The following is a 20,432-nucleotide window of genomic DNA, read 5'->3' as shown; positions in this document are numbered from 1 at the left end:
TCCACCTCTGCTGCTGTGCAGCTCTCATGTGGTATTCCTGTTCCTTCATCTCCCTGTGAGATGTTCTCTAAAAAGAGGTATTCCCATAGGGACACAAGTGCTCACACAAAAATTGAACAGCAAGGCAGGCATTCTTATATGTAAACAGAAGCTATAAAAATAAATAAGTCCTTAGAAACATTTATTAACCTTTAACATTTTTCTTTTATTTTTACTTTTTTGTAAAAATAGATTTTAGTTAAAAATATTTTTCTATCCCCTAAATATGTACAATGATTATTATCAATTAAAGTTTTCAGAAAACTTTTTTGTTAATCATAACAACACTTTATTTATTTCACTTACCTTGAAGTCATTTATTGAGAACATAAATTCTGGGAACCGAGGTATTTGGAAGAAGTAGTAATAGCTGGATTTGAACATCTGGGCAGGGTGTCGTAAAATATATTCTGAAATTAAAATGCTGTGTTAGTCTTTTCCAAGTGACATAAAGCACTTACCATTGAAAGAACTTCTTTTTAGGAAAATTACACCTTAAAGAAAACCCATAAAAGAATAAAATAAACAAATAAACTTCTGTACATTTCTCTTTGGACCAATTTTCATGTTATTAAATTTTGTTACAGGTATTTCTAGTATTTTGAACGTTTATAACACTTTAAATAAAACGGAAATTCCAGTTTATGAAATCTTGACTCAGAAGGGAACTAGAAGCCCAAACAACACTGTTTTTCCTTCAAACTCATTATCAGTGACCTAATATTTTTCTTAGAAATACATGATGATGTCATTTCTTGTTTAAAATGATTCTTCCTTACAGATTATATGATTTGAATACCTTATTCATTTGGCCTCAAAAGGCACTGAAGTGTTTCAAATAAATGCACTCATATGTCTAGAAAAGTTATTCATTCAAAAAATATTTGAGTATCTACTGTGTGTCAGGGGATTTAGCAATAGAGAAGACAGACCAGGCCCTCAGGAACAAGGAACTTACACATAAATAAGTAACAGATATTTAAGTGATCACTTTAGAAAGTAATAATGCCGGGGCCGGCATTGTGGCATAGAGGGTAAAGCTGCCACCTGCAGTGCTGGCATTCCATATGGACCCTGCTTTGAGTCCCAGCTGCTCCACTTCCGATCCAGCTCCCTGCTATGGCCTGGGAAAACAGAAGATGGCCCAAGTCCTTGGGCCCCTGCACCTGCATGGGAGACCCGGAAGAGGCTCCTGGCTCCTGGCTTTGAATCAGCCCATCTTTGGGTGTTGTAGCCATTTGGGGAGTGAAGCGGCAGTTGAAAGACCTCTTTCTGCTTCTGTCTTTGCTTCTCCGTAACTCTGCCTTTCAAACAAATAAATAAATAATAAAGCAAGCAAGCAAGCCATGAAGAAATAAAGCAAGGCAGTCTGACTGTCAGTGATGGGGGGAGGGACTCCTATTTAACAGAGGTGGTCAGAAGAGGCCCCTCTGAGGATATTACATGTGGGCCGAGTCCTGGGTGGTAACAGGGAGACAGTCACACAAAAATATAAAAAGAGCAGCATCCAGGGACAGCAAGTAGGTCCTGGGCTGGGACACTCAAGAACCAGAAAGAAGACTAATGTGGCTGATGTGTAGAGTGAGGGGGAGATAATGTGAAATGAGTCCAAAAGAAAAGCAGAAGCCTGATCACATAAAACCAAAATGGTAAGGATTTTATTTTAGGCAGTTTGGGAAGACACTGAATTCATAACCTGGGGAGTAACATGATCATATACATCAGACATGTATCCGAGGTTACTTCAAAAATTCACGGAAAACCAAAAGATAAATTTTGGTGCAAAAAAATTTTGTAATCTATCAGAGGGTTGGGTGTTTAGCATTAAGATGGATGAGTCCCTATCAGAGTACCTAGGTTTGCTACTCAGTGTTGGCTCCTAACTCCAGCTTCCTGTTAAAGCGGACCCTGGGAGGCAGAGGTGATGGCTCAAGTGACGGGGTTGCTGCCCAGTCCCACCCACTTGAGCCACCTGGATTGAGTCACCATTCCTGGCTTCTCTATAGCTCAGCCTGGCAACTGCAGGCATTTGGGGGAATGAATCAGCAGTTAGGACCTGTATCTGCCTCTCAAATAAATTAATTGATGACATTTAGATTAGTTAATTAAAATTTTTTATAAAGTTCATGAAAAAGTTATGAAAAAACTATGTGTGGGTTTTAAAAAATTTTTGTACCAAAATAATCCCACATTTTAATTTTATTTTCCACAAACTTTTAAAAAATATTTATTTATTTATTTGAAAAGTACATCAACAGAGAGGGAGTTGCTGCTTTACTCACTCCCCAAATGGTCACAACAGCCAGATCTGGATCAGGCTGAAGCCAGGAGCCAGGAACTCTATCCAGGTCTCCCACGTGGGTGCCAAGGCCCCAAGTACTTAGGTCATCTTCTGCTGTCCTCCCAGGCACATTAGCAGGAGACTGCATTGGAGGTGAAGCAGCTGAGTTTTGAACTGGTGCTCAAGCTATGGGATGCTAATGTGAGCGGCAGCTTAACCTGTTATGCCAAAACACTAGACTCTTCCCATAAACCGTTTTTCTTTTTCTTTTTTAAGATTTATTTATTTCTTTAAAAGAGTCACAAAGAAGGGATGAAAAAGAGAGATCTTCCATCCTACTGGTTCACTCCCCAGATGGACACAACGAGCAGGGTTGGGTCAGGCTGAAGCCAAGAGCTTCATCTGGGTCTCATGGGCAGCAGAAGCTCAAGCATTTGGGTCATCTTCTGCTGCCTTTTCCAAGCCATTAGTAGGGATCTGGATAGGAAGTGGAGCAGCCCGGACACAAACCGGCACCCATATGGGATGGTGGTGGCTTTACTGCTATGCCACAACACCCGTCTCTGCCCATAAATTTTTTGAAGCATCCTTGCATTTGTGTATTGTGCACTACACTCTTATTTTCCTTGCTACAGAGGCTGTTTATTATTATTATCTCTCATTTTATAACTATATTCACCATGGTTGGAGTTTTTAGAAATATAACTTTTAGGTAATGTATCATTGTTTATGCTGCATTTTTTATGAAATCATCAGTGAATAAGATTATTCACTCCTGCATTGAGATACCAATACTGTTAAGGGAAAATTATAGTATGTTACTCAAAAACCTCATATTAACCTAAGAAGGTCAAAACTATTATTGACCTTAGTTCCAGGAGGGGCCAGTGCTGTGGTATAGTGGGTTAAATAAATCTTTATTAAAAAAATTAGTTCTAGCGGGCCATCAAAGAAGGAGTTACCTTTCTCTGAATGGAGGAGAGAACTTCCACTTTGACTATGACCTATGACCTATGGCTCAGGCCCTTGGGCCCCTGCATCCATGTGGGAGACCTGGAAGAAGCTCCTGGCTCCTGGCTTTGGATCGGCGCAGCTCCAGCTGTTGCAGCCACTTGGGGAGTGAACCAGCGGATGAAAGACCTTTTTGTATCTCTTTGTCTATCTCTCTCTGTAACTCTGCCTTTCAAATAAATAAAATAAATCTTAAAAAAAGGAAAAATACAAGAAAATAACATTATTTATTAAAAAAGAGAGTTCCCACTACCAACAACAACAAAAACAATAAAATTTAAAAAAAATAAGAACTCCCACTAAAGCAGAAGTTCTCAAGGAACAGCCAGTGTGGATCCCTGGGGATCCCCAATGTGATTTTAAGGTATCCTGATGGTCACAACTGTTTTATAAAAAGACATTATTTGCTTTTTTTCACTGTGTTGATATCTGTACTGATGACACAAAAGCAATAGTGGATAAAGCTGCAGGTGCCTTAGCACAAATCAAACACTAAACCAGACTGTAGTCATTGTATTATTCACCACTGCACACTTGTGGCAGATCAATCAGCCAGCCCATTAATTTAATAAGTGCCAGCATCACTTAACAATGTCCTTGATATAATGGCAGAAATTACTAATTTTCATAAATCTTGGTCTTTGAGCACATATCTTTTTAATATTCTGTGTGGTAAAACAGAAAGTAGATATACAGCAGTTCCGTTGCACATGCAAATATAATGGTTGTCTGAAGAAAAAGGACTTTCGCAATTGTTGGAGTTGATGGATCGAATTAGCTGCATTTTAATGGAACACCATTTTTATTTGAAAGAATGACTAATAAACTCTCTTCAGTCAGACAAGTGTATTTTGCAGATAATCTCTTGTAAATGAAGAAAGTTTGTGCCTGCATTGTGGTGTTGCAGGTAAAGCCACTGCCTGAAACACCAGCTGCTCCACTTCCAATGTGGTTCCTTGCTAATAGCCTGGGAAAAGCAGCAGTAGACCACCCAATTGTTTTGCCCCCACCACCCACATGGGAGACTGAAAGAAGCTCCTGGCTCCCAGCTTTGGCCTGGCCCAGCTCCAGTGAGAATTTGGGGAGTGAACCAGCAGATGGAAGATGAAAGATCTGTCTCTTCCTCTCTCTCTGTAACTCTTTCAAATAAACAAATAAATCTTAAAAAAAAAAAAAATGAACAAAGTCAGTCTGTCACTTTAAGGAAAAAAATCAACAGTATTTTTTGCCATTGATAAAATTTAAGCTTTCAAATGAAAATTAGAATTTTGGAAGACTTGTATTTGGTACTGTGAAATGACAGCTTTGCAACTCTTAAAGGTTCTTCTTATTAGATTGAGGTGATGTAAGTGAGTGTAATTGCTGTATAATGAAATATGTCAACTTATGGAAAGCTGCATAACTTAGTAAACCAATAACTTCCAATGTATTCATGATGATACAAAATTGTGCATGGATAACAGATCCATTCAAAATGTTAGGGAGCCAATGGATTTCAACGCAACAAAGTATGGAAAGTTCATTTATATGATATCACACTCCATATTGTTACTAAGCTTTAAGAAACCATCAATTTTTGAGTAAAGTATTAAGGAAGAAAATCCAGAGTTAATGGAAAAGGTTATTAAAATAATCCTCCCTTTTCCAATTGCAAATCTGTGTGAGGCCATATTTCTTCATCTACTTCAATTCAACAACATATGGCAACAGACTGGATGCAGAAGCAGCTATGAGAACCCAGCTGTTTTCTATTATGCCAAAAGTTAAAGAGATTTACGAAAGTGTAAAATAATGACATTCTTTTCATTAAAACTTTGTCTTGGAAGATGCAGTTAGTTTTCATTAAAAATGTGTTATTTGTGTTAACAGATAATGGATTTTTTTTTAATGAATCAGTACATAGATTCTTTTCTTTTTTTTTTTTTTTTTTTTGACAGGCAGAGTGGACAGTGAGAGAGAGATAGAGAGAAAGGTCTTCCTTTGCCGTTGGTTCACCCTCCAATGGCCACCGCGGTAGCGCGCTGCGGCCGGCGCACCGCGCTGTTCCGATGGCAGGAGCCAGGTGTTTATCCTGGTCCCCCATGGGGTGCAGGGCCCAAGCACTTGGGCCATCCTCCACTGCACTCCCTGGCCACAGCAGAGAGTAAAATATGTCTCAGTTTTAGTTCCCTATACAGTGAATATTTAAATATAAAACTCCTATAAACAGGAGTTCATTGGAGGACCCCAGTGCTGTGGAGTAGTGGTAAGGCTGCAGCCTGTGGCATTGGCATCCCATTTGGGCACAGGTTCAAGTTCTGGCTGTTCCACTTCTGACCCAGTTCCCTGCTAATGCACCTGGGAAGACAGTGGAGGATGGACCAAGTGCTTGGGCCCCTGCACCTACATGGGAGATCTGGAAGAAGCTCCTGGCTTTGGATTAGCCCAGCTCTGGCCATTGTAGCCATTTGGGGAGTGAACCAGTGGATGGAAGACCTGTCTGTCTGTCTGTCTCTCTCTCCCTCTCTCCAACTCTGCCTTTCAAATAAATAAATCTTTTTTTTTTTTAAAGAGTTCATTGGAGGCTTTAATTGTTTTAATTTAAGAAGTCTGGAGACCAAAAGTTTGAGAACTGCTACTTTAAAGAGCACTGCTATTCCTGATAGGTAAAGCAGTCAGGAAGGAGGGGGATTTACTTCTAGGCTGTCAGGATTCATTACTGTCAAAGTAATGTCACTGCATTTTCTCCTTTATTCCTCCCCAAGTTAACAGTCAAATATTTTTTTAAAAAGAATAAAATCTGCAAGTAAACACGAAGCAGTATTTCCTTAGGCTCTAAGAAGATTTAAAACCAAGGTATCTGGCTTTCTCATGTGCTATCATGGTTTAGTCATTTAATTTTTAAAAGACTATGCTAACCGAATGTCAAAACTTTTAATCCAAAACGTCAGCGATAACAGTGAATTGCCACATTAGCAGAGATTTTTAATGAAAACTTAAAACCAACCTGTAAATACATTTGGATGAGGGAAGTTAATAACAATAAGCTTCATCACCATTTCAGGATAACAGATGGCAATTAGCCAGGCAATCATGCCCCCCCAGTCATGGCCAATTAGAACACATTTGCTATACCCTGTAATGGAGAAATAAATGTTGACATCACTGAAGACAAACAGACAGGCACATCATTACCTCATATAAAATAGTTACACATCTCAAATTCCTCTTTGTGTTATCTTACCCTATATAAATGTACTCCCAGAAGTTCACAAAAACAGAATTGAAAGATAAATTTATTTTGCTGCAAAAATGTTTGGAGATTCATGCATAGTTTTTCATACTTCATATTTTTCATGAAATTTTTGAAGACCCTTTATATACCCCAAAATTAATACATTGTACAAATACACTGAGTCCACTGGTTCTAAAACTTGTCTCTGTATCTGAATCATTAGACAGCTTTTTAGAAAATTTAGATGCCCAGGTCCATTGTAGACCTATTGAGTCATAATCTCTCTCAGGAATTCTTCCTTGTTTTTTTCTAACATGAAATAGCCAGCTCACCTCTTGTCACATGGACCTGAGTTTAGAAACCATGGCAAAGACTGCTCATAATTAGGTCATAAGTAAGATTATTTAGAATATTTTCTGAGAAATTTCTACTTAAAGTAAAAAATGCTCCTTCTATGCCCAACTTGTAAATCTGTATTTCCAAGAAGCATTAATTTTTCTTCCTAATATTACAAATCTAATGTTACTCTCAGTACAATAAAACATTACTAATTTGGATGCCAGTGTTGTGGCTCAGCAGGTTAAGCTGCTGCCTGCAATGCTGGCATCCCAAATGAGCATCAGTTCAAGTCCTAGCTGTTCCACTTCCGATCCAGCTCCCTGCCAATGTGCATGGGAAAGTGGCAGAAATTGGTCCAAATACTTGTGTCCCTGCCATTCACATGGGAGACCCTGATGGAAGATCCAGGCTCCTGACTTTTGCAAGGTCTTGTAGGCATTTGGGGAGTGAACCAGCAGATGTAAGATCTCTCTGTCTCTTCCTCTTTCTCTGTAACTCCACCTTTCAAATAAATAAGTATTATAAGAAACCACTAATTTGGAATGACATCAAACTGAATTAGTGAAAAGTCTTAATTGTTGTACCAAAGATATACAAGCTTTATTTCAAGCAATCATTATAGTAATTCGAATTAGGCTAAAACATTGATTACTAGAGATTTCTACAGAATCTATTTAGTATAGATGGATAAGATTCATTTGAACTTACTCTTGTAGTACTCAAAAATAATTTTTTCAAGTATTATTCACCATCATTCTCTACCACTATACTAACACACACAGGCACACTGTGTTTACACTATTGATTTGTCTAGAAAATTTTATAATGGCAAATTTAGGCCAGGTTGGACTAAATTATCACAAGATCTGAATGAAATACAGCTGTTCAAAATAAGTGAGTCTGTTTTACTCAAACAACACTAAATGACAATATTGTGTGTTGACACTTCCAAACCCCATCTAATTTTTTCTCCTTTAAAACTATTAGCCTTGGGGCCGGCACCATGGTGTAGCAGGTGGAACTGATGCTTGTGAAGCCAGCATCCCAAAAGGGCATCAGTTCGAGTCCTGGCTACTCCACTTCTGATCCAGCTCCCTGCTAATGCCCTGGGAAAAGCAGTGGAAGATGGCCTAAGTGTTTGGGCCTCTGTCACCGACGTGGGAGACCTGAGGAGGCTTCTGGCTCCTGGCTTTTGCCTGGCCCAGCCCTGGCTATTGTGGCCATTTGGGGAGTAAACCACTGGATGAAAGGCCTCTCCCTCTATCTCTCTCTACTCCCCCCCTTCTCTCTGCAATTCTGCCTTTCAAATAAATAAAATAAATCTGTATAAAGGCAAATATACTGATAGCATCAGCTAGGTTCTAGTTGAAGAAGTTGTAGCCAGGTTCTAGTCAAAGAGATTGTAGTAGATTAGATTATTGTTAAAAATATTTACTCTCCCTTTCCCCACTGCCATAGAAGGAGTAAACTTTGTGGTGATGTTAGATATCACCATGTGATTTGCTTTGGTCTCATGTTGGATGACTTTTGGCTGCTCCATAAGATTTGCCTTGGCCAATGGGCTGCTAGTAGAAACTTATGGAGCTTATCTTTGCTCTTGTCAATTCTGCCATCAGCAGAAGAGCTCCCCTCAATCCCATGGCTACACCCCTTTAGCTTGGCCTCCAGTCCAATTCACAGTGAGAGGCCAATTCCAGCAGGACATGAGCCTGAGGCAAAGATACAGAGGGACCCAGCCTACAGGTGACCTGCAAGTCCATGAACATATTAATAAATGGTTGGGACTGTATGTCACTGAGTTTGGGGTAGTTTCTTAAGAGAATGATTTGGGCACTAGCTGACAGACACAAGAGGGATAATGCAAGTGCTTTTGCATCTTAAAAAATGAATTTTAAGGGTGATATTTTAAGTCACATTTTAAAATGAATATTTAAGGGTGGATTCTGAAGAAATTAAGTTTCTTTATGCAAGAATCAAATTTTCAGTAATTCTGAAAATAATAAGCGCATACATTAGGTCTATTTTTAAAAGCAAAAGTCCCTATTGGCTGGGGGCTGAATGGTTACTCCAGATGCATTATTTTAAATTTCCTGTCTAAATAGTTCAGCCTGTATCCTGATGACAGGATTCAGAGAATGCTCTGCTGGGTGAAAAATGCAGACTCTCCCAAAAGAAGCCATCATTTCAGTATGGCGAATGTTAGTTCCTTAAAAAGAATTAATATATATTTAAAAAAACTAACCTACCTAGAGAATCTAGAATATCCTTTATGTCAGTAATTAGACAGTCTAATTTATAACTTCCTTGGTGAATAGGGGCGTCTGTTTCTCCATAGCCTCTTAAGTCCAAAGCCACAACACGATATTCACTTTTAAACTCCCTCAGTTGATGACGCCAAGAGTACCTGCAAGAGAAAAATTAAATAGAAGAAATACCATATAGCCATCACAAAGAATAACATTACAGAAACTTTAAGAAGTAACTTATTTAGAAATATTACATGGTTGCATGTCGGCAGGAAAAAGAGACCTATTTGAAAAGGAAACATGGACATTCTCTGTTAGAATTGTTTTATCTCTTTTTAAACATCTATCAATTCTTTGTGTTGGAAACATTCTGGTTTTTTTTTAAAATATTTATTTATTTATGGCCGGCGCCGTGGCTTAACAGGCTAATCCTCCGCCTTGCGGCGCCGGCACACCAGGTTCTAGTCCCGGTGGGGGCACCGGATTCTATCCCGGTTGCTCCTCTTCCAGGCCAGCTCTCTGCTATGGCCCGGGAGTGCAATGGAGGATGGCCCAAGTGCTTGGGCCCTGCACCCGCATGGGAGACCAGGAGAAGCACCTGGCTCCTGGCTTCGGATCAGCGCGATGCGCTGGCTGCAGCGGCCATTGGAGGGTGAACCAACGGCAAAAAGGAAGACCTTTCTCTCTGTCTCTCTCTCTCTCACTATCCATTCTGCCTGTCAAAAATATATATATATATTAAAAAAAAATGCTGCAGATAATCAGCCACACCTGAAACCAGCATTTATTACCTAGGTGTTTAAAATATATATATATATATTTATTTATTTAAAAGGTAGAAATAGAGAGAAGGAGAGCAAGAGAGAGAGAGAGAAATCTTTCATCTGCTGGTTCACTCCCCAAATGGCCACAATGGCTGGCGTTGGGCCAGGCCAAAGCTGGAGCTGGAGCCAGGAGCTTCTTCCAGGTCTCCCACGTGGGTTCAAGGGCATAGGCACTTGGGCCATCTTCTGCTGCTGTGCCAGGCACATTAGCAGGGAGCTGAATAGGAAGTGGAACAGCTGGAACTTGAACCGGGGTTCACATGGGATGCTGACACTGCAGGCAGAGGCTTAACCTTGTACACAACAGTGCTGGCACAGGAAACATTCTTTTTAAAAAGTTTATTTATTTGGGGTGGGCACTGAAGCACAGTGGGCAAGGCCACCACTTTCTTTTTTTTTATTTTATTTATTTTTATTTTTTATTTTTATTTTTTTGACAGGCAGAGTGGACAGTGAGAGAGACAGAGAGAAAGGTCTTCCTTTTTGCTGTTGGTTCACCCTCCAATGGCCGCCGCGGTAGCGCGCTGCGGCCGGCGCACCGCGCTGTTCCGATGGCAGGAGCCAGGTGCTTCTCCTGGTCCCCCATGGGGTGCAGGGCCCAAGCACTTGGGCCATCCTCCACTGCACTCCCTGGCCACAGCAGAGAGCTGGCCTGGAAGAGGGGCAACTGGGACAGGATCGGTGCCCCCACCGGGACTAGAACCCGGTGTGCCGGCATCGCAAGGCGGAGGATTAGCTTAGTGAGCCGCAGCGCCAGCCAAGGCCACCACTTTCAATGCCCACTTCTATATCAGAGAGTTGATTTGAATGCTGGCTCCTCTGCTTTCCATCCAGTTTCTGGCTAATGCATCCTATGAGGCAGCAGATGATGGCCCAAGTGCTTGCAGTCCTGTCACCCTTGTGGGAGGTCTAGATAGAATTCTGGGCTCCTGGATTCATCCTGGCCCAATCCTGGCTGTTGGAGGCATTTGGGGAGTGATCCAGAGCATGGACAATCTCTGTTTCTGTCTCTCTGTCACTCTTCTTTTCAATTATTATTATTTTTTTACTTGAGAAGCAGAGAGACCAACAGATAGCTGTCATCATCCATTGGTTCATTCTTCAATTGCTTGTGACAACCAGGGGGCAAAAGCCATGGCCTGGAACCAATGCAGGTCTCCCACATGAGTGATAGGAACCTAATTACTTGAGCCATCACCACTGCCTCCCACTGTGAACATTAACAGGAAACTGGAGTTAGGAGCTGAAGCCAGGTAAAAAACCCAAATACTCAGATATGGAAAACAAGTGATTTAACTGGTGTCTCAACCACTAGGCCAAACACCCAGCTCTGCCTTAAATTTTTTGAAGATTTATTAATTGATATATTTGAAAGCTGAGAGAGAGCGAGGGATGGAGAGAGAGAGGGGGAACTTTCCATCTATTGGATCACTTCTCAAATGGTTGTAATGGCCAATGCTGGTCCTGACTAAAGCCAGGAGCATGGAGCTCCATTCTGGTCCATGTATGGCAGGAACCTAAGCTCTTGAGACATCTTCTGCTGCCTTCCCAGGTCAGAAGTGGAACAAGTGGGACTCAAACCAGCACTCCAATATAGGCTGCTGGTGTTGCAAGAGATGGCTTGGGCTGGCACTGTGGCATAGAGGATAAGCTGCCACCTGCAGTGCTGGCATCCTATATGGGCGCCGGTTCGAGTCCCGCTGCTCCACTTCCAATCCAGCTCTCTGCTATGGCCTGGGAAAGCAGTAGGAGATGGCCCAAGTCCTTGGGCCTTTGCACCCATGTGGGATACCTGGAAGAAGCTCCTGGATCCTGGCTTTGGATCGGCATAGCTCTAGCCATTGCAGCCATGTGGGGAGTGAACCAGCAGATGGAAGACTTCTCTCTCTTTTTCTCTCTCTCTCTCTCTGCCTCTCTGTAACTCGGCCTTTCAAATAAATACATAAATCTTTAAAAAAAAAGGGGGGGGGGGAGGGCTTAATTTGCTGGCCACATGCTGACTCCCTGTCTTTCTTTTTCACCAGCTTCAGTGGGGGTATAACAAAGGGCCAATATTTACAGAAACCACACAATACCAGATAGTAAAATTGGTATAGATGTACTTAAGAAGTCAATTTTCTAAGCTTTTCTTTTAAAGATTTATTTATTTATTTGAAAGGCAGAGTTACAGAGAAGCAGAGGCAGAAGCAGAGAGAGGTCTTTCATCTGCTGCTTCACTCCCCAAATGGCCGCAATGGCCAAAGATGGGCTGATACGAAACCAGGAGCCAGGAGCTTCTTTCAGGTCTCCCATGCGGGTGCAGGGGCCCAAGGACTTGAGCCATCTTCCAATGCTTTCCAGGGTCATAGCAGAGAGCTGGATTAGAAGTGGAACAGCTATGTCTTGAACCAGAGCCCACACGGGATGGTAGCACTGCAGGCAGTGGCTTTACCTGCTAGGCTGCAGCACCAGCCCTTAAGCTTTTTTAAAATATGCTTACGGTCATCAGGGAATCCATACTATGAGCAGTGAATTACTTTGTAGTCTGAATTTCTAGACAGAGTGAATACATTATAAGGTTTAAAAAAAAAAAAAAAGAAAGTGAGAAGGAAGGTGAGCTTGAGAGTCTTACCAAAATATCTGACTGCTTATCCAGCCCAGGCCTTTGGTGGAGTTATGTAAGGAAGACACTTCAGATTCTCTGAAAACATTGACTACATGGAAATTTATTTCCATCAAGAGTAGCTTTTTACTCACTTTACTTCACTGACAAATAGGACTTAGTGGTTTAGTAATAAAACAGCTTAGTTATGGGGAAAAAGTCTAAAGATTAAAAAACAATAACAAAGATTACCATTGAAAGAATCCAATAAAACAACTACGTTACATAAACTTCTGCTTGCTAAAGAAAAAAAGTCTTCTGTAGAGAAGATTCTGAACCATGAGTACAAGCAAGAATGGCAATGTGGGAGTCAAAGCCCCGGCCTGCAGGGCTGGCATCCCATATGGGTGCCAATGAGTCCCAGATGCTCCATTTCTGATCCAGCTCCCTGCTAATGCACCTGGGAAAACAGTGGAGGATGGCCCTAGTCCTGCACCCACATGGGAGACCAGGAAGAAGCACCTGGCTCCTAGCTTTGGATTAGCTCAGCTCTGGCTGTTGCAGCCATTTGGGGAATGAGCCAGTGGAAGACCTCTCTCTCTCTCTCTCTTCTTCTACTTCTCTTAACTGTCTTTCAAATAAATAAAATAAATCTTAAAAAAAAAAAAAACATTATTAAAAACACTGAACAGGCGCCTCCGGCATTGTGGCCCAGCAGGTAAAGCCACTGATTGTGACTCCAGCGTCCCATATCAACACTGGTTTGAGTCCTGACTGCTACACTTCCTATCCAGCTCCCTACAAATGCCCCTGGAAAGCAGCAGAAGATGGCTCAAGGACTTAAGCTGCTGCCACCCAGGTGGGAGACCTGGATGGAGTTCTAGTCTCCTGGACCAGTCCCAGCTATTGTGGCCATCTGGGGAATGAACTGGCAGATGAAAGATTTCTCTCTCTCTCTCTCTCTGTAACCCTGACTTTCAAATAAATTAATAATAATAATAATAATACATTTAAGAACCAAAATGGCACCAGCACTGGCCAATTAGAATGGGCACGGTGCTGCAGCCAAGTCCCGTAGGCCTTTGGTGGACCAGGCATTCCCCGTGTACTTGATAATGGAACTGTGAAATAACTGGAGTGCAGACACCATGAGATGTTCCTTTTCAAAGAAGCAAACTCGTTTTGGATAACTAATAGAAAAGAGACATGAACTTTTTCAAAATGACTCATTATGCTATGGAACTCAAAATACGCATTTTTTAAAAAAGCATCCGTGTGCACATCTGTTCACGGGAACACAGTGCAGAATTCTCTGATGCAAGCCAAGTAGAGGATCACTGTCTAGAAATACTGCCAGAGAATGACAGGCAAGTGGATACAGTGATGCAAGATTATAAGCCAGTCATGAGAGGGGTGCTGCAGTGTGAAGCAAAAAGATCAATGTACAAGGCCGGCGCCGCGGCTCAATAGGCTAATCCTCCGCCTAGCGGCGCCGGCACACCGGGTTCTAGTCCCGGTTGGGGCACCGATCCTGTCCCGGTTGCCCCTCTTCCAGGCCAGCTCTCTGCAGTGGCCAGGGAGTGCAGTGGAGGATGGCCCAAGTCCTTGGGTCCTGCACCCCATGGGAGACCAGGATAAACACCTGGCTCCTGCCATCGGAACAGCGCGGTGCGCCGGCCGCAGCGCGCTACCGCGGCGGCCATTGGAGGGTGAACCAACGGCAAAAGGAAGACCTTTCTCTCTGTCTCTGTCTCTCACTGTCCACTCTGCCTGTCAAAAAAAAAAAAAAAAAAAATCAATGTACAAGTCAATTTCCTTACATCAATATATAGATGGACTGGAGGGTGTCAGATACGCATTTGGAATTATGAATGGATACAAAATCTTCAGTTTGGTACTAGAAATCTGACTTGCAAAATCTGTAAAAGTATAGTCAATTAAGATGGATTGAAAATGTTAATAAATCACATCTTTTTTGGGTAGGCCACAGTAATTTTCTTAATGTCTCTGTGAACCAGTTTGTTTCTTTAAATGTACTCATTTGTCAACACATATGAGAATTACTGTATTATTTTTCATTGGTTTTACCTCATTTTGAGTTTTTTTATATCTTTTTAACTGAAGTCCAACTTTTTTTTTTTGACAAAACACTATATTTGCAGCAAAACTGAGGCACACAGGCATTTCTTTCTTTCTTTCTTTCTTTTTTTTTTTTTAATTTTAGCCCCCACATTTAAGGGAAACATGCAGTATTTGTCTTTCTGTGTTTGGCTCTTTTTTTTTTTTTAAAGATTTATTTATTACTCTGAAAGTCAGAGTTACACAGAGAGAAGGAGAGGCAGAGAGAGAGAGAGAGAGAGAGAGAGAGAGAGAGAGAGAGAGGTCTTCCATCTGCTGGTTCACTCCCCAGTTGGCCGCAATGGCCAGAGCTTCGCTGATCCGAAGCCATGAGCTAGGAGCTTCTTCCTGGTCTTCCATGTGGGTGCAGGGACCCAAGGACTTGGGCCATCTTCTACTGCTTTCCCAGGCCATAGCAGAGAGCTTGATTGGAAGAGGAGCAGCCGTGACTGACCTAGCGCCCATATGGGATGTCGGCAAAGCAGGCGGCGGCTTTACCTGCTATGCCACAGTGTCAGCCCCATGTGTTTGGCTTATTTCATTCAACATGATGTCCTCCAATTCCAACCATTTTGATGCAAATGATATAATTTTATTCTTTTTTATAGCTGAAAATTTTATATATGTGTGTGTGTGTGTGTATATATATATATATATATATATATATATATATATATATATAGCTTTTTATCCATTCATCTGATGATAGACACCTCGGTTGATTCCATATTTTGGCTACTGTGAACAGTGCTGATATAAACATAGTGGAGCAGGTATACAATATATTCATGTCTTTTGGGTATATACCCAGTAGTGACATTGCTGGATCCTATAGGCAAGTTTATTTCCCAACTTTTAAAGAAACTGAAATACTGTTTTCCACAGTGGCTGCATTAATTTACATTCCCACCAACAGTGTTTGAGTTCTCCTTTCTCTACATCCCCCTCAGCATTTGCTGCTCTCTATCTTTTGGATAATAACCGTTTGGACAGTGTTGAGGCAATATCTCATTGTAGGTTTGAGACAACAACTAAAGATCACAAATTTTGGGGGGAGAATTATATTCAAATTCTATTAAAGCATGTGCTGTTTTAATATGTTAAGTATTATTCATTTAAAATGCACTTAATTAGAGATTTCAAGGTAGAAATTTGACTCAACATAATGTGCACAATTCTGCAAAATTTTACATTATAATTGTATTAGAAATCATGCAAATATGATACCTCCATATGTCATTATATTGTGAATTATTTAAATTACCTTAAATATAAATGTAACTACTATTGTTAACAAGGAGTGCAGCCAAATAATATCCTAAACATGCTAAGTAATAGGGCAACTGCATAATTTAATAAATTATAAAAGACTATTTTTAAAATATTATCTTCCTAGAATTCATAAGTAAATGCATTTGATTTACACTTTAGCCCTAAACTGAAAAAGAAATTACCTACAGGCATTCTAATGGTGAAGATGGCGCTTGGGACACTTTTTTGCATTCCTTATTGGAATGCCTGGGTTTGAGTTCCAACTCTGTTGGATTCCAGCTTCCTTCTAATATGCACCCTGTGGGAAGCAGCAGATAATGGCATGGAAGACCTGGGTTGAGTTCTGGGTTCCTGGCTTTGGCCTGGATCAGCCCCAGGTGTTGCAGGCATTTGAGGAGTGATCTTCCATCTGCTGGTTCACTTCCCAGATGACTACAATGGCCAGCACTGTGCCAGACCGAAGCCAAGAGCCAGGAGCTTCTTCTGGGTCTCCCAAGTGGGTGGCAGGGGCCCAAGCACTTGGGCCCCATCTTCCGCTGCTTTTCCCTGGCCATTAGCAGGGAACTGGATCAGAAGTGGAGCAGCCAGGACAGGAACTGGTGCCTATATGGGATGCTGGCATCACAAATGGCAGCTTTACCCACTACACCACAATGCCAGCCCCATATCATCTTTTTTAAAGGAGTTCATTAAAAAAAAAAAAAAAGTTCAATCATATGTTGCTTTCATCTGTGTTTATTTGGTCCTGTGAAGTTCATGGAGAATAGAAGAATTAATTCACCCCTGCGTAGCTGCTATGGTTTGAATGAATACCCCAAAATTCATATGTTGAAACTTAATCACCAATGTGATAATTTTAAAAAGTGGTGCTTTTAGGGGTGATTAAGTCATAAGGGTGGAGTGTGAATAGTGACCTTGTAAAAGGGCTGGAGGGAAGCAGCTGGGCCCTGTTTGTCCTTCTGTCTTTTCACTGTGTGAGGACACAGTGCGCATCCCCGCTAGAGACAGCAATGAGGTACTTTCTTGGAAGAAGAGACCTAACCCTGGTGCCCTGATCTTGGACTTGCCAGCCTGCAGAGCTATGAGAAATAAATTTTTGTTCTTTATAAATTACCCAGTCTCAGATATTTTGTTAAAGTAACATGGACTAAAACAGTAACTAACAACTGTGTATTTCTGTCTTTAGATTTTCTTCCCAATGTGAAATATCTAGGTCCTTAATTCATCCTGCATCAATAAGACTCTGTTGCTATGTGCATAGGAAATAGCTCATTTTCAGTTTCCATGGGTCCTCTTCTTTCTGCCTTCTCCAAAAATTTCCTGGTAACAAACACTCCAAGCCTTTGATTTGGAGAAACTCCTTTCCCCGGTCACTGTGATACTTTGTCCACAGTAGGTATTCTAGAAAATCCAAAAAAAACTGTTTTGTGACTATTTCAGAAATTTGAAACGTTAAAAGATACTTCTTTTAATCCTCAAAAATGTACAAATTTAGGATGGCAGCATGTAGGTTTCTTTAGGAAGAAAACCATTGCTGAGATGAAGGAACATTCAGGCATGGTAGCAGAGTCTGTCAAGTCATTATAAGAAAACGATACTGAAGCTGGCACTGTAGGGTAGCTGGTTAAGCTGCCACCTGCAGCACTGGCATCCCATATGAGTGCCAGCTGGAGTCCTGGCTGCTCTACTTCTGATCCAGCTCCCTGCAAATGCTCCTGGGAAAGCAGCAGAAGATGGCCCAAGTGCTTAGGCCCCCACACCCACACAGGAGATGTGGAAGAAACTCCTAGCTCTTGGCTTTAGCCTGGCCCAGGCCTGATCATTGCAGCCATTTGAAGGAATGAACCAGTAGATGGAAGATCTCTCTCTCTCTCTCTGCCTTTCAAATGAATAAAAAATAAATACTAAAAAAAAATGATACTATGGTAAATGGTAAGGTCTGAATGCTTGTCCTCTCCAAAATTGAAGTTGAAATTTAATTGCCATTGTAACAGTATTAATGTGTGAGACTTTTAAGCCCTGATAGGAAGGTACTATGTACTCTTGGGAGGAATTAATGCTGTTACAAAGGAACAATTTCAGCCCCTTCTGTCTTTCTGCCCTTCCACCTTCTGCCATGTTATAAACAAGAAGACGTTTGCCAGAAGCCATTGCCTTGTTCTGGGGCTCCCCAGCCTCCCAAACCATAAGCAAATAAATTTCCATTCATCACAAATTACCAGTTTGTGATATTCTGTTATAGCAGCACAAAAGAGACTAAGACAAAAAGCCAAATTTTAATGCGCGTTGGTAAGCTTACCAGAATTCTGGAAATCCATGAAGCAGCAGCATAAGGCGCTTCCCTCTTTCTCCAGCAGCAACATAGTGAAAGCGTAACCCCGAATCCTGAAAATGGAGGGCATGGGATTTTAGCAATGTTTTGTGTCATAGGAGCATATCTAGTATACCTATTTCATTTAAAAAATAGTCACTTGCGTTATTTTTAATATCAAGAAATGTCAGTAACTTTCAAAAAGGAAAAAATCCATGATTTATCAATAGAATAAAATAAAGATTCACTTTCGTTGATATTCCCATCATAGTACCCTCCTCCTTCCTAATTCTACTACTACAAGGTCAACTTAGCTTCCAAAGCAAATGTCACAATTTGTAGCTTCCATCTTACCGATGTGTCACTTCTCATCTCATTCAAATTCTGCAGGACACGTAAATGATTCTGAATTTATAATCCTGCCAAGTTTACCTCCTAGTCATGGACTTTTCTCAGCTTGCCCGTCAAAAGCTGTGCCATCAGTTACATAATTCACACCTCCTTCCCTTATTTTTAGGTCTCTCCTTCCCCCGTTATTATTTTGAGTGTTGCGTGTACTGTTCCCCTCGCTGCCTGCTCCTCACGTCACGTCAGTGCGTGTTTCTAACAGCGGAATGCCCTGAGCACTCGAGGCGTCATCACTCTGCCGGTGGGAGGCCAGACAGCCCAAGGAAAATACCAAGCATGGGAATGAGAGTGGTCTAAGCTAACGGAGAAAACAGCCAGACAAGGAGAAACAAAAACTCTGAAAGAAAGCCAGGAGCGAAACCAGGAACTGGAAGCTGAGCACAGACTAGAGGTTTTATGGCAGGCAACCCAGGCAAATGGGTTTGCACAGATGAAAGAACCTTAAAAGGTTATTAATTGACCCTACTATTTCACAGAGTTAGCAAAACAGATCCAAACATGCGAACACAGGTCAGAAGGGTGACTGGGAACAGGGTGGTGACCAGCATCCCCCTCTTGTGCTCACTCTCAGGGCAATGTTCTTTGCACTCCTGGGTTCTGTGTCTCTGGGGAAGCTCTTTAGGCCTCCAGAGTCACAGGAAAGGTGTTCTGAGGAATTCCAGGTGATTCTTCTTCATTTTTTCATTTGAGAGATAGGGACAGGCACACAGAGAGCTTCCATCGACTGGTTCAGTCCGCAAATACTCACAATGGCCAGGGCCAAAGCCAGGAGCAGGGAACAGAATTCAGGTCTCCCACATGGGTGGCAGGAACCCAATTAGGTGAGCCATCACCACTGCCTTCCAGGGTCTACACTGGCAGGAGGCTGGAGTCAGGAAAATTGAACCCAGGTACTCTGTGTGGGATGCAGGCATCCGAATGGCTAAGCCAAACACCTGCTCCCCAAATGATTCTTACACCGCCTTTCCACTTCCCATTTGCCAGAGTTAACAAATCTGACAGCAGAACGCCTTCTGGCAGTTCAGTAACCTCTTCTTGGGTGGTGAGTCTTGGAGGCTGAAATGCTGGGGACACCCGACCGGATGTCACTAGCAGATGCTTCATTGTGCTGTGTGCCAGTGACTGTTGTAATTTGTCCTTTTGTTTTCACATCTACTAACTTATTTTCAGTTCTCACTTTAACTCCAGGCTGATTAAGAGCCAGAAAGAAGTTCCTCTTGCCCTCCTGAACTCCAGCTGCCTGCTAGTTTAGCTCCTCCTAGGCAATCAGGACGCGGTGACACAAACATGCCCCCATATGAAGCTGCTGATTTTGAAAGGCTTGTGAGTCAGCCTGTGGGGTGTATCACGGGGACTGTTTCCCTTCACCACCTGGAGCCTCAGGAAATAGAATACCCGTGGGCTGGGACAAAGGCTGGGGTAGGCATGGACAATTCAAATCCACAGGCACAGGTGACATTTACTTTTTATGCCATTCCTCTGGTCCCCGACTTCACCCATCTGTTCCCCTCCCCACAAACACACACAGTCTCTCGTTTCACGTGGCCTAGGGCGTCTGTGGGCAGAATGAACTCCCGATTTCCAAAAGACTTAGTCTCTTTGTCTATGAAATTCGGGCAAGGACAGCCTCCCGGGACAGCAGGGCGCCACCAGGAACAATTCCCCCCACAGCTGCTCGGGGCTCCTGAGGGCAAAAAGGTGACGGGAGAATCTCCCTTCACAAGGGAAGGAGAGGGAGCGGAATTAATGCGGGGTTGTTGCGGCCGAGGGTCGGGGGTCGGACCGCCA

At 42.1% G+C, this 20,432-nt stretch overlaps 1 protein-coding gene across 2 annotated transcripts in view; it reads right to left on the bottom strand.

Moving 5' to 3' along the window:
- EPHX4 (epoxide hydrolase 4) overlaps positions 1-20,432 on the bottom strand; it is a 39,367-nt gene that overhangs the window by 18,397 nt on the left and 538 nt on the right. For both annotated transcript variants that reach the window (XM_062191728.1, XM_062191727.1), the window contains exons 2-5: positions 18,225-18,310; positions 9,131-9,288; positions 6,318-6,446; positions 346-449 (exon numbers count right to left, since the gene is read on the bottom strand). In XM_062191728.1, coding sequence (XP_062047712.1) covers positions 346-449; positions 6,318-6,446; positions 9,131-9,288; positions 18,225-18,310 — 477 coding nt within the window. The remainder of the gene's footprint in view (positions 1-345; positions 450-6,317; positions 6,447-9,130; positions 9,289-18,224; positions 18,311-20,432) is intronic.

Source organism: Lepus europaeus, chromosome 5 (genome assembly GCF_033115175.1).
Source record: "Lepus europaeus isolate LE1 chromosome 5, mLepTim1.pri, whole genome shotgun sequence".
NCBI classification, from domain to species: Eukaryota; Metazoa; Chordata; class Mammalia; order Lagomorpha; family Leporidae; genus Lepus; species Lepus europaeus.
The sequence above is the reverse complement of the archived record's forward strand: the minus strand, read 5'-3'. Positions and strand labels throughout refer to the sequence as shown.